At 38.6% G+C, this 12,903-nt stretch overlaps 1 protein-coding gene across 1 annotated transcript; it reads right to left on the bottom strand.

The window, feature by feature from the left end:
• Positions 1-2,820: 2,820 nt before the first annotated feature.
• On the bottom strand, positions 2,821-3,826 carry LOC114568734 (CD209 antigen-like protein E). Its single transcript, XM_028598387.1, has 3 exons — positions 3,707-3,826; positions 3,187-3,302; positions 2,821-3,020 (listed from the first exon to the last, which is right to left on the bottom strand). Exons 1-3 carry the CDS (start codon positions 3,824-3,826, stop codon positions 2,888-2,890), a joined length of 369 nt encoding a protein of 122 aa, XP_028454188.1. The 3' UTR covers positions 2,821-2,887.
• Between the last annotated feature and the right edge of the window lie 9,077 nt (positions 3,827-12,903).

Genomic DNA, 12,903 nt, shown 5'->3' on the forward strand with positions numbered 1-12,903 from the left:
AGGCCAAAAATTTGGACACACCTTCTCATTCAATGCGTTTCCTTTATTTTCATGACTATTTATCAAGATTTGGTACCCCCTGACCAGCAATAGATTTACCAAACAACAGCCATGTAACTGAAAAACATTTGAATGCTAATGAAAAAAGGCAACAGCTTTTTTTTAAATGTAAAAACATGGAAAAAGTTGGTAGAAAGAAGGAGGTAAGGCAAGAATAGGTGAAAATTAGTACAAAAAAACTTGGAAAACCGCGACAAACCGTTAAAGCGACAGACTTTAACGCACTTTAAAAACACAGTAGAAAGAAGGAATACAAACTTCGAAAAAAGTGACAAAAATAACAACAAACAAACTTGGAGAAAAAAAGAAGACAGAAGAAAAAAAGAAGGAAGGAACGAAGGCAAGAACAGGTTGAAAATAGTGACAAAAAGTGAAAAAGAATTTAAAAAAGTGACAAACTTCAAAAACAGTGACAAAAACTTAGAAAAAAGTGCTCACATACCCCCTGCAGTCCTCCAAAGTACCCCTTTTGAGAAACACACACACACACACACACACACACACACACACACACACACACACACACACACACACACACACACACACACCTTAGAGCTCTGGAACAAACTTCCCATTCATATTAGGTCCTCCTCCACGGCCGAGATCTTTAAGTCTCGTCTTAAAACACATTTTTATTCTTTGGTGTATGATTAGGGACATTTGTATAGAAGTGTGTTGTTTGTATGATGTTCATTGTGTCTATATTTTTATTGTCTGCCTTTGTTTTTATCCAATCCACCTTTATTTATAAAGCACTTAAAAAACAACACTGTTGACCAAAGTGCTGAACACAGTCTATGAATAAACAATAACATACAACAGAGGCACAACACAATATTAATAAAACAATAAAAATAAATACAGCAATACAAAACTCAAAGTCAACCCTCAAACTAAGTTAAAAGCCAAAGAAAATAAATGAGTTTTAAGACGAGATTTAAAAACAGCAAGAGACTCAGTCAGTCTGATGTGCAAAGGCAGCTCATTCCAGAGTCTCGGAGCTGCCACGGCAAACGCACGGTCACCTCTGGATTTACGTTTGGTCTTGGGGACGAGCAGTAGTGCCTGGTCAGCCGACCGGAGCAAACGAGAGGGGGTGTAGGGCACGAGCAGATTAGACAGGTACTGGGGGGCCAGGCCATGCAGACATTTAAAAACAAATAACAGAATTTTAAAATCAGTGCGAAAGTGCACAGGGAGCCAGTGGAGTGATTGGAGGATGGGTGTATTATGGTCAAATTTTCTAGTTCCAGTTAAAAGACAAGCAGCTGCATTTTGGACTAGTAATCGTGCCATATTAGATTTGCTAATACCAGTGTAAAGTGCATTGCGTTAATCTAAACGAGTGGTGATAAAAGCATGGATTAAAATTTCAAAATCATGTCGAGATAGAACCGGTTTTATTTTGGCTAGTTGCCTCAGCTGGAAGAAGCCGGTCTTCACCACTGCCCCAATCTGCGCATCAAGTTTTAAACGACCGTCCAACTTGACAACCAGGTTTGTAACCACAGGGCTAATGTGTCCGGTTAGACAACCTACGTCAACAGGAACCGCAGCAGCCGAGTCACTAGGAGCAAATAACACAAACTCAGTTTTGCTTTCATTTAAATACAAAAAATTCATAGCCATCCATGCTTTCACTTCATTCATCTAAAAGAGTTTTTGACTGACTTAGCAGTACATATATTTGGCAGTCGTCAGCATTAAAATGGAACGAAACATTATGACTTCTGAGGATTAACCCAAGAGGCAGCAGGTACATTGAAAAAAGTAGCGGCCCAAGGACAGACCCTTGAGGAACTCTACATGACAGAGGAGCCGTAGAGGACAGAGCATCACCAACCTGAACTGAAAAGCTTCTGCCTTCCAAATAGGACCTAATCCAGGCTAAGGCCAACCCCTTAATGCCCACACAGTTCTCCAGTCGAAACAATAAGATTTGGTGGTCGACTGTATCGAACGCAGCCGTAAGGTCCAATAGCAGCAGAGCAACAGTATCACCAGAGTCTAAAGCCAAAAAAATGTTGTTTAAATGTCGTTGAATATAAATTTGTGCAGCACTTTGTTCAGCCTAGGTTTTTTTTTTTTTTTTGCTCTATAAATAAATTGACTTGACACAGAGCTGCGGTGCAGACGGATTAAACTACATCACCTCTGCAGCTTCAAGTCACAGCGAGTCATGGAAATGTGGTCGCAAGTGTGGTTACACTTTTCAAAACTCCACACAGACAGCGTTCACTGCAATATAATATAATCACGAGCCGAAAAGCGGCCGTATAGCGCGGTTAATGCTACACTTCCTCTGAGACAGACACAACAGTGTTCTCTATGCCCTGGAGACAGACTGACAGGCTGGAGGTTGTAGGGCAAAGCAACTTTATTTCTATAGCACATTTCAGCAGCAAGACATTGTAATTCTGCACCAAGGCTGAATTTTGGGAAAGAGACTTCAGATACAGTATTAGGGTACCACTAAGGCCTATATAAAAGCATCCAAAGAGCACCATGTCAAGGGACCTTTAAGGTTACAGTGCAGCGTTAAAAAAATAATAATGATTTAAATGGTTGTGGGGACAGGTTTGGGAGGGGAGATGGAGGTAGGGCGGGGTTTTATTTTGTGTAGAGTGTAAAATGTTCTAAGGAAAAAATTCTAATTGATTACAAACATAATTAACTACATAAACCAAGGTAAAGACAACCTGCTAATCCATGTTTGTATTAGCTTTTATTATAATAATCCTGTAGGACTACAGAGTAAATGTTAAAGAATTGGTCTGATTTAACAAAGCTGATCCCAACACTACACACCTCTCTGTCATCAAAGAGTTCAGAGAATCTTTTTCTCACAGATCCAGTTCTTAAAATCATCAGCAAAATATCTTCCTGTCCATTTTCCTTGTTGATCGCAGCATTTTGCAGCATGGTAACTGTCATTGCGAGGCAGTCCTGCTGCCCAGAACCTGTCAGACAAATAAAATGTTGTTCTTTTATCAAACAGCTGAAACTCCTGTTAAATTTCACTTAAAATATTTTAAACAAACCAATCAAATTAACATTTTTCAACAAACAGTGACCATGATGGAATTGTGATGTAAACCAAAAACCTTGTCTCAAAAAATGTCTCACTTTTCTGTCAGCGGTGATCCGTCCACCCATTCCCATTCCCATTTCCATCCTTGTTTCTCTTCATACCGTAGACCAATCCAGGATTCTTCATCCTTACTCAGCTCAGTAACAAACTCCTAGTAGTTGACGAGAGACAACAATCATTTCTCTGTTCACAGTTCAGCATTTCTGTTTAGTAAAGTCATCTTGTGACTTCATCAGCCACAACAAACACAAGAGGGATCCCTCGGTCCACCACACACTGAGGACTGGACCCAACAGCATGACAGTAAACACACATTAGTAATGGAGGAAAGTGAAGAAAGACATTTATACTCAGCAGAGAAACAGAACGCATGAGGAAGTGCACGTTTAAAGCTCGACAGTTAACATTTCATGTAATCAGAATGCATTTTACAAAGGAAAATAAACATTTCAAGGTAATTTTCCAAAGATTTCAAATTGACATTATGTATGTTTAAATATTTCCATTAAATTTATTTTTCTTTAAAATCACTCACTCAGAAACAAACACACTCACCTGTTCCTCTTTGTTGTTTATGATGACCAGATGTGCTCCTCTCTGCTGACAGTCAGCTCTGCTATCATCCCAAGTCTTCTCCTCTTTACACCTAAAGTAACAACTGCATCCAAATCTCATCCATCCATCAGGACACCACTTCTCTTAATGCCAAATGTTACAAAGACAGATTTCACATCATTCAGTATGAAAGTGATAAGACTTACAGTTTTAACTATTTAGTTAAAGATCTTTCTTTCCTCTGTTACGTTTCCCTTTCAGGATGTTTACTCTGTAAATAATTTGAAAACAGGAGTTTACTGGTTTTAAACTTTTCTCACCTTCAGTTCTGTCCTTCATCTGCTTTACCTCATCCTGTAACTGACTGTATTTGTTGCTCAGTTGGTCGTATCTGGTCTGCAGCAAAGTGACTGAAATATAAGATAAGGTGAGCCTTTATTGAGGACAGAAATAACAACAGTTACATAAATAAAGGTAAAAAATAATGTAAAATAAGAATTTGAAACTATGAAAGAGTAAATCGACTAAATATCCAGTGAAAACCACAACAAAATAGGAAACAGACCAACAACATCAAATCATTCTGCTTTAAACTAAAGACAGAATTAAGATATATATCCTTTGTGTGATGAAATATCACTCATTATTTCAAAATGGAATGTAGTTATTAGGTGTCTCTGTCCTTTAACCTGTTCTATATGTTAACAAAAAAGTAAATAGAGGATCAGTGACGTATTAACTGAAGCATAAAGTGTGAACAAGAACCACAACCTCTGTTTTAGCGCCTGTCTCTTTAAGACCCCTCCTGTAATAGCCCAGCTTGCTTTGATTGGCTTATTTAAAACATATGGCGCAGCTATGCAAAAGATAGTTGTTAAGCAGTGGGCGGAGATCCTCAGAGGGGGGAAGTATATTCTAATGAGCCTGACAGTGACAGAGGAAGGGAAGTCAAATGTGAATAGTTTGTTGAATCACGTTTCCTCATCTAGGCAGCCGTCAAAAAACAGACTGAATTGTCTTATTTCACAGTTGGTGGGTTAGTAGGCACTCCAAATGCTGTATATGTGTATAATACAGGAGTTTACTGGTTTTAAACTTTTCTTACCTTCAGTTCTGTCCTTCAGCTGCTTTACTTCATCCTGTAACTGACTGTGATTTACACTCAGTGTTTGGTAGCTGCTCTGTAACCGGCTGTTGTTTTTGCTCAGTTGGTCGTATCTGGTCTGCAGCAAAGTGACTAAAAGATGAATATGAAAACCTTAACAAAGTTAAAAAAAAACAAAAAAAAAAACAACAACAACAACACCAAATCATTCTGCTTTAAACTAAAGACAAATATTTGGGACATAAAACCACAGTCTTTGTTTTGTGCAAAAATGAGCCAAAGCTTGCATGAGGTCTCATTAGTCTGACTTTCTCAAACTCAATATGTCTTCAGTACAGTTTTCTCTCTTCATGTTTCCACTGACGGTGTTTCCTTGCTGAGTGGTGGCATAAAGGAAACATCCTGGTAGTGTTTTGTTGATAAAGTTTCAGCTGAATGGAAACAGAATTTTTTCCATTGGAATTGTGTTAGGAAGGGATCGCTTGACAGGTGAAATGGACAGTAGGAATAATTACAGCAACTAATAACTATTTCAGCATATATCAGGGGTGTGATTGGCATAGGACAAAAAAGCAGGAAAATATACCGTGCACCCAGTAATAGTACCGTTTTGATGGGTAATTTAGCAAATCCAATTACACTTTATGTTGTTTATGTTGCAACAACTAATAAAGACCTACTGTAACTAAAGACCAGGGGTAAAATTGGGATTTGTTCTGTGGGGGAGCTCACCTTAGGGGGGTCCGTGGGTATGGAAAAAGTTTTGAAAAATAAACCATCAAATGGCCCTTTCTGGAGAGTTTTGTGCAAAGAAATGGAGAATGATGTGCAAAACTGCAAGGTTAAGAGCCTATACTTTCCATTGTTGTAGTATCAAAAGGTATTAGGGCATTTAGCATTTACATTACTGTTAATCAGCCATCGCTTGATTACACATTGTATTACCTTGTTATGATATAAGAAGTGACCCATACAATGTGCCAAACATAATGGGCCACATGAAGAGACAGCAGCATATGACAGTAGCAACAGCTGACAAGATTTGGGTCTGTGGTGACCAGGTCCACCTCACACAAACTTACTTCTCCCAATCTTTCTCTTTACTACAAGACACACACACAAACACACACACACACACACACACACACACACACACACACACACACACACACACACACACACACACACACACACACACACACACACTTTAACCCCTGCTAAGACGTACTATTTGAGAGTATACAGATTTTTGTTGGTTTCTCCAAATACCTGAGGAAAAATGTAATTAGCACCACGTAATAAAAAAAGATTTCTGGCTTGTTTGTCACTTGTTGCTATGCTTTTGGCAATTTAATTTTTTTTTTAAAGTTTTTCTAATATTTTATATATATATTTATATATATATATATATATATATATATATATATATATATAAATTTTTGGGAATATATATATATATATATATATATATATATATATATTATATATATATATATATATATATATATATATGCATGGAGTATTGGTTCAGTATCTGTGGCTCAGTAGTTGTGAAGTGTATTTTATCTTACAGTTTACAGATAAGAGGAAGATTCCAGTCATCATCAGAAAGCAGAGCACTGCCAGACGGAGTGCTGCAGCCCTGAAAGTCTTCCTTTGGACAGCCGGAGGATGTCTCTCAGTGTCTGGTCCTAAAGTGGTAAAGTACACAGAGAACAAGGTTCATTACAGGGACACAACATGAGTCTTTGTTGTCAAAGTTCCTATTATAAGTTCCTCCAGGATTTAGCAGCCTTTTTTGAGATTGTTGCAGCCCAAAATGCCTGATTTTGTGGGAGCTTTCGTAAAAAATATCGATAAAAGTTGCGATGTCTTTGTATTTTTGTTGCAACGAAGTTGCGAGAGACAGTGAAAATTGCAAAAAAAGTGTGATTTTTTTCAGTATACTTCTTTAAAAATAAAAATAAAACTTGTTTCAGGGAGAATAAAATTGAGTGAGTTTTCCTAGTAACCTCACCAAAAAGGCTCAGGGTGTTGCAAATGTTGGTATTGTCAGGCACACAGAGGCACAATGGACCCACAAAAGCACCTCTCCGGTAGGTAAAAATCCAAAAGCTTTATTTGAAGCACGAACAAAACAGGCAGAAGTTTCAAAATCGACAGACAGACTGAGGTGTGTGCGTTTCACATGTAGCTAACTGACTGGAAACGTTACCGGGGATTATTTACCGCCGATGGCGGAGATGAACTAACGCTACACTCGTTAGCCTACTGTAAGTAGCCTACAATAAACCCTCAATGATTACAGAGTCAATACTTATCAATACCCACCTACCTGTTGTACAGGCAGAAAGCGATATTTCAGTCTGCTCTGCATGGCTGTCCACTCTCGTCCACCGCGCTGTGCAAACACAGCTCTACTCTGCAAACAGCGACTTTACAAACCAACTAAAATGAAAGATGTCAGTTTGTAGTCTAAGTGTTTATCTTAATTCGCAACCAATCTTTAACTTTGGACAAACTCTTGTAAACGTAGCTGACGTTCTTTATTCTTGATGATGTTGCTGGTTGTATTATTTAGCAACAACATTGTCTTATTTCAAATGAGGCATACAGGAGGAATGCTATCCTGCTTATCAGTCCATTCATCATCACAGCTGCTGTTTTCCACAACTTTTCACTTCAGGCTCTGTGACAGTGAGATGTTTACCTGACAACAGGACTTTCTTTCTGTAAGCATTTTCCACCAATCAGGACATGGATTACGTTTCAGTAATCAAGTCTTTAACCATCTCTCCTCAGTGAACTGCCCCCTAATCTGAGATCATTTTCTAGTTAAGTAGCCTATCTAGTTATCATTATGGATTTTCCATGTTTTTAGGGGTTTGCTTACACTAATACATGTAAAAAATATAGCATTAATTTAGTAAGAAAGTGAAAATATCAAACAAGAAGATGCGTATTAGATATAATTTTATTTTCTATAATCTCTGCGCACATTTTAATCTGATTAAATAGCTTGGTTTTATTTTTAACTGAGAGCCTACTTAGCCAAGCAGTACTACAGTAAAGCATCATACTCTGAATTACTGATGTGAAAAATAGAGAGATGATTTGACTACTAGCTCCATAAGGTCTCAATCTATGAAGAAAATACACATGCTGTTGTATTTTTTTGCAGATAAAATGTATATGAGAAGTCAATGAGAGATTGTCGTCTATCATGACACCCAAATATTTATAGACCGAGACTTGACTAATTTCTGAGTTATGAATCTTCACTAAGGACAGTTGACAATTCTGAGTTATTCCAAAAATGATTTCCTCTGTCTTCACAGTGTTAATAATGAGAGCATTGTTATCACACCACTCAACTAACCAATCCACATTGCCCTTGTTAGTTAATTTCCTATCCTGGCCTGGCAGACACATTCATACGGTTTGATAAAGGACTTATTGGACTTTAACTTATCATTGCCCTTACAATAACGAGCGTAGCTGTCCTCAAATTAGGTCATCCTGTACGTCTCATCTCCGGTTTTTCCTGCATCCACCGTGTGTGTTTGTGTGTTTGTGTGTTTGTGTGAGTGCGCGTGTCAGGAAACAGCAGCAGCTTTAGAGTGAAAAAAACGAGTGTAAAGAGACCGTATTATGTCCCTGTAAGAATAACCTTTTACTCAGCAGCTTTGATCTGTGGTTGGATGTGTCAGACCCTCCAGGTTACATTCAGGTGAGAACACGATCTAACCCAAATACAGGAAGTAAACCACAAACAGAGCATTTACTAGCCTGTAGCTTCAACCTTGCACACAATTTTATAGACTTATGTATGATTTAAGGGATGATGGTCGTCTGTGTGACATCATCAGTCTGTGTGACATCATCAACACTGAAGCAAAACCAGGAAACCCAAGACATAAATGTGGTGTTGCTCCATTATTTCTGAGACCAGAAGTGTCGGCAGGTTTCACTCAGATATTCTGTCCAATAAACAAGCGACTGTTTCCACCATTTGACATTTGGTAACTGTGTTTGGTGCCTTTGACAGAGTGCAGTGTTAACGCAAACCCAACCAAATTAATAAATGCAACAATGTTGCAACATCACCCCCGAAATCTGGTGTCTGTCGAGTCTGGTGAACTATAGGTGTGAAAGCACCTTTAAAAAAATTATTAAACCTCTTAGGTAAACAAAGTATTACACTAAAGTATAATAAATATAAACTCATCTGAAATGTTGAGTTGGAATGGGCCATTGAATTGCAGAACTGACACAATAAAAAAGCTGCCTTATAGTGACTTTCCTCTCTCTCTCTTTAGTCTCTCTCTCTCTCTTTATTTGGCCCTACATTGCTAATGATATTCAACAGACGTCATCACACTGTACTTCCCTCCTTCCTGTCCTGTGGTTTTATGTCTTTACCGGAGATGTGTCCTCAGATCTCAGAAATGACACTTGTCAGTTAAATGTTACCATAACCAAACACATTGGGCATCATTTTCTTAATAAAAAATGCATCCCAAAACTTGAAAATGACTCTTCTAACCAGAGAGCTCTGATACTCTCAGCAGAACATAATAAAACTAACTCCAGGAAAGAGCTGCAAAACACAAGGTTTCCATACTGTACATGTACATCTCTAGAGACAAACATAGATGGGCGGCAGTTTCCTTGGGATTTGACAACTGAGACTAACAAACTAAACTGAGAGCAAACGTAGAGTTTACACATCAGTCCAATGTGTCTTGAAGGTACAGCCACATTCAAACAGATAATCATTAATATTTATAATATTGATTTGTCATAATTTCTCACTTACCTCCTCCGTGTGACTGATTATCAATGTGGTCATCTCCAATAGCGTCTGTGCTCTCGTATATTACCACCGTCCTTTCCTCCCACTCTCCTTTGTCTTCCTGCACATTTCTGTTGTATCTCACCTTCTTTGACATATCTGGTTTGGCATAAATATCTTCGGACATCTTGAGAAACCGTAGCTGCACCTAACTTCACTTACTGCTTACTGTGTAGATCTGTCACTATGCTGCTGGAAAACTTTAATAGATATATATTCAGTAATATATATATATATATATATATATATATAGATATACATTCAGTAATGTAACATGTACTGTACTGATGCTGCTGCTGTCAGTGTTTCTTGGAAAGTAAAGAACATTAAGGAAGTAACAGCACATACCACAGACACACACACACACACACACACACGCACACACACACACACACACACACACACACACACACACACACACACACACACACACACACACACACACACACACAACCTTATTACTTAATAAAAACATAGTAACTCCAGTCTGGTGGTTTTCTTAACTTCAGCGAGGACACTGCATTGTCCAACCTTTGGATTTATTTTATGAAACCATTTATAAACTATAAATGCATTTGTGTAAAACGTATAACTAGCATTTATTCACAGTTAGTTAAACACTTTCACACCCCACACAGCAGTTCAACAGTTTGGCCAAAACAGGAAATGCTGTTTTCACATTTCTTTCTGTTACCTAAACTAAATCTTTGTGTGAAGTCTTTAATGAAGTTACAATGACATTTTATGACCTAAAATGGATATCCTGCTTAGTAACAAGTCATTGACCATCAGTCTGTCAATCCATGATTAAAAAATAAGACTTTCACTACTGTTGGGCGCAATACCTAAAAACTATTGCTAAGCCTTTGTTCTGACTGACAGGTCGTACAGCATCCCCTGCTTTATCGTCTGTTTTAAAATAAATTTGACCATAATTTACTAAATACCTTGCTGTATTCAATAACACTTCAACCTAGCGATTGAGACCATGAACTCATATGAAAATGTTTACTGAGGTAAATCAAGTGAGAGGTGGCCTCATTTTCTCATAGACTTTTATAGAAACTCCAAACTGAATGTCAGAATGGGAACGAAAGGTGATCTTAGCAACTTTGAGTGTGGCATGGTTGTTGGTGCCAGACAGGGTGGTTTGAGTATTTCACAATCTGCTCAGTTACTGGGATTTTCACACGCAACCATTTCTAGGGTTTACAAAGAATGGTCTGAAAAAGTAAAAACATCCAGTATGTGGCAGTCCTGGGGGGCCAAAATGCCTTGTTGATGCTAGAGGTCAGAGGAGAATGGGCCGACTAATTCCAGCTGTTAGAAGATCAACTTCGACTCAAATAACCATTCGTTACAACCGAGGTATGCAGCAAAGCATTTGTGAAGCCACAACACGCACAACCTTGAGGCGGATGGGCTACACCAGCAGAAAACACCACCCGGTACTCATCTCCACTAAAAATAGGAAAATGAGGCTACAATTTGCACGAGCTCACCAAAATTGGACAGTTGAAGACTGTAAAAATGTTGCCTGGTCTGATGAGTCTCGATTTCTGTGGAGACATTCAGATGGTAGAGTCAGAATTTGACGTAAACAGAATGAGAACATGGATCAGTCATGCCTTGTTACCACTGGGCAGGCTGTTGGTGGTGGTGTAATGGTGTGGGGAATGTTTTCTTGGCACACTTTAGGCCCCTTAGTACCAATTGGGCATCGTTTAAATGCCACAGCCTACCTGAGCATTGTTTCTGACCACGTCCATCCCTTTATGACCACCATGTACCCATCCTCTGATGGCTACTTCCAGCAGGTTAATGCACCATGTCACAAAGCTCCAATCATTTCACATTGGTTTCTTGAACATGACAATGAGTTCACTGTACTAAAATGGCCCCCACAGTTACCAGATCTCATCCCAATAGAACATCTTTGGGATGTAGTGGAACAGGAGCTTTGGGCCCTGGATGTGCATCCCACAAATCTCCATCAACTGCAAGATGCTATCCTCTCAATATGGGCCACCATTTTTAAAGAATGTTTCCAGCACCTCGTTAAATCAATGCCACGAAGAATTAAGGCAGTTCTGAAGGCAAAAGGGGGTCAAACACGGTATTAGTAGGGTGTTCCTAATAATCCTTTACGTGAGTGTATATCCTGTGCATAATGAAATATCACTCATTATTTCAAACTGTAATGTAGTTATTTGGTGTGCCTGTCCTTTAACCTGCCGTATATGTTGAGATGTTGTAAATAGTAAATAGAGGATCACTGACTTCTTAACTGAAGCATCAGATGTGAACAAGAACAACAACCTCTGTTTTAGCGCCTGTCTCTTTAAGATCCCTCCTGTAATAGCCCAGTCTGCTCTGATTGGCTTATTTAAAAAATATGGCAAAGCTATGCAAAAGATAGTTGTTAAGCCGTGGGTGGAGCTACTCAGACGAGAGAAGTATTTTCTAATGAGCCTGACTGTGACAGAGGAAAGGAAGTCAAATGTGAATAGCTTGTTGAATCACATGTTTCCTCATCTAGACAGTGGTGAAAAAACTGACTGAGTTGTCTTATTTCATAGTTGGTGTGTTAGTAGGCACTCCAGATACCCAAATGTATATAAGAACTGGAAAAGTATGTTTTTATGACAGGTCTCCTTTAAAATATGACAGTTTGTATTAAAACAAAATACTCACAGCGAATGAAGAGTCCAGCCAACATCAGAAGATAAAACCCTCCCAGAGTCACTGCAGTAGCTTTGAAACACCTTCTATTTTTGGCTGCAGGGTTGGTTTGAGTGTGTGGTCCTACAGAGACAAAATACATCCAGAACATGTTTTATTATGTTTGAAGTTTAACCAATAAGAATGACTCACGAGGCACCAGATTACAGCACCAAGACACCTGATAATGACCCAGAGTTAATGGTGACTAATGGTGGATTAATTGATTAATTGCGAATTAGCATTCAGTATTTAATTGTTATAAAGACACACGTAAACTGAGATGAACTTCCCCTTTACAACAATCATCATTTCAGACTTACTGGCTCTTTGTGGCCCGAGATCAGTGTGATGCTCTTCATCCTCTAAGATCTTTACCTGACTCTCCTCTTCCTCTCCGCTGTTCTCTTGGACATTTCTGTTATATCTCACATTCAGGCTCAAACGTGGAGCAGCGACAGTATCTGCAGACATCTTGACAAACTAAAAACTGAACTGAACGTATTCTCCGTCTCA

This window comes from Perca flavescens, chromosome 14, assembly GCF_004354835.1.
Source record: "Perca flavescens isolate YP-PL-M2 chromosome 14, PFLA_1.0, whole genome shotgun sequence".
NCBI classification, from domain to species: domain Eukaryota; kingdom Metazoa; phylum Chordata; class Actinopteri; order Perciformes; family Percidae; genus Perca; species Perca flavescens.

What these genes read in the sequence shown, in the direction of transcription:
- LOC114568734 (XM_028598387.1), bottom strand. Translation starts at nt 3,826, where the DNA reads ATGAGATTTGGATGCAGTTGTTACTTTAGGTGTAAAGAGGAGAAGACT. An exon ending in TAAACAACAAAGAGGAACAG is followed by an intron (nt 3,303 to 3,706) that starts GTGAGTGTGTTT and finishes GTCAACTACTAG; the next exon opens with GAGTTTGTTACTGAGCTGAG. An exon ending in GGATCACCGCTGACAGAAAA is followed by an intron (nt 3,021 to 3,186) that starts GTGAGACATTTT and finishes TTTGTCTGACAG; the next exon opens with GTTCTGGGCAGCAGGACTGC.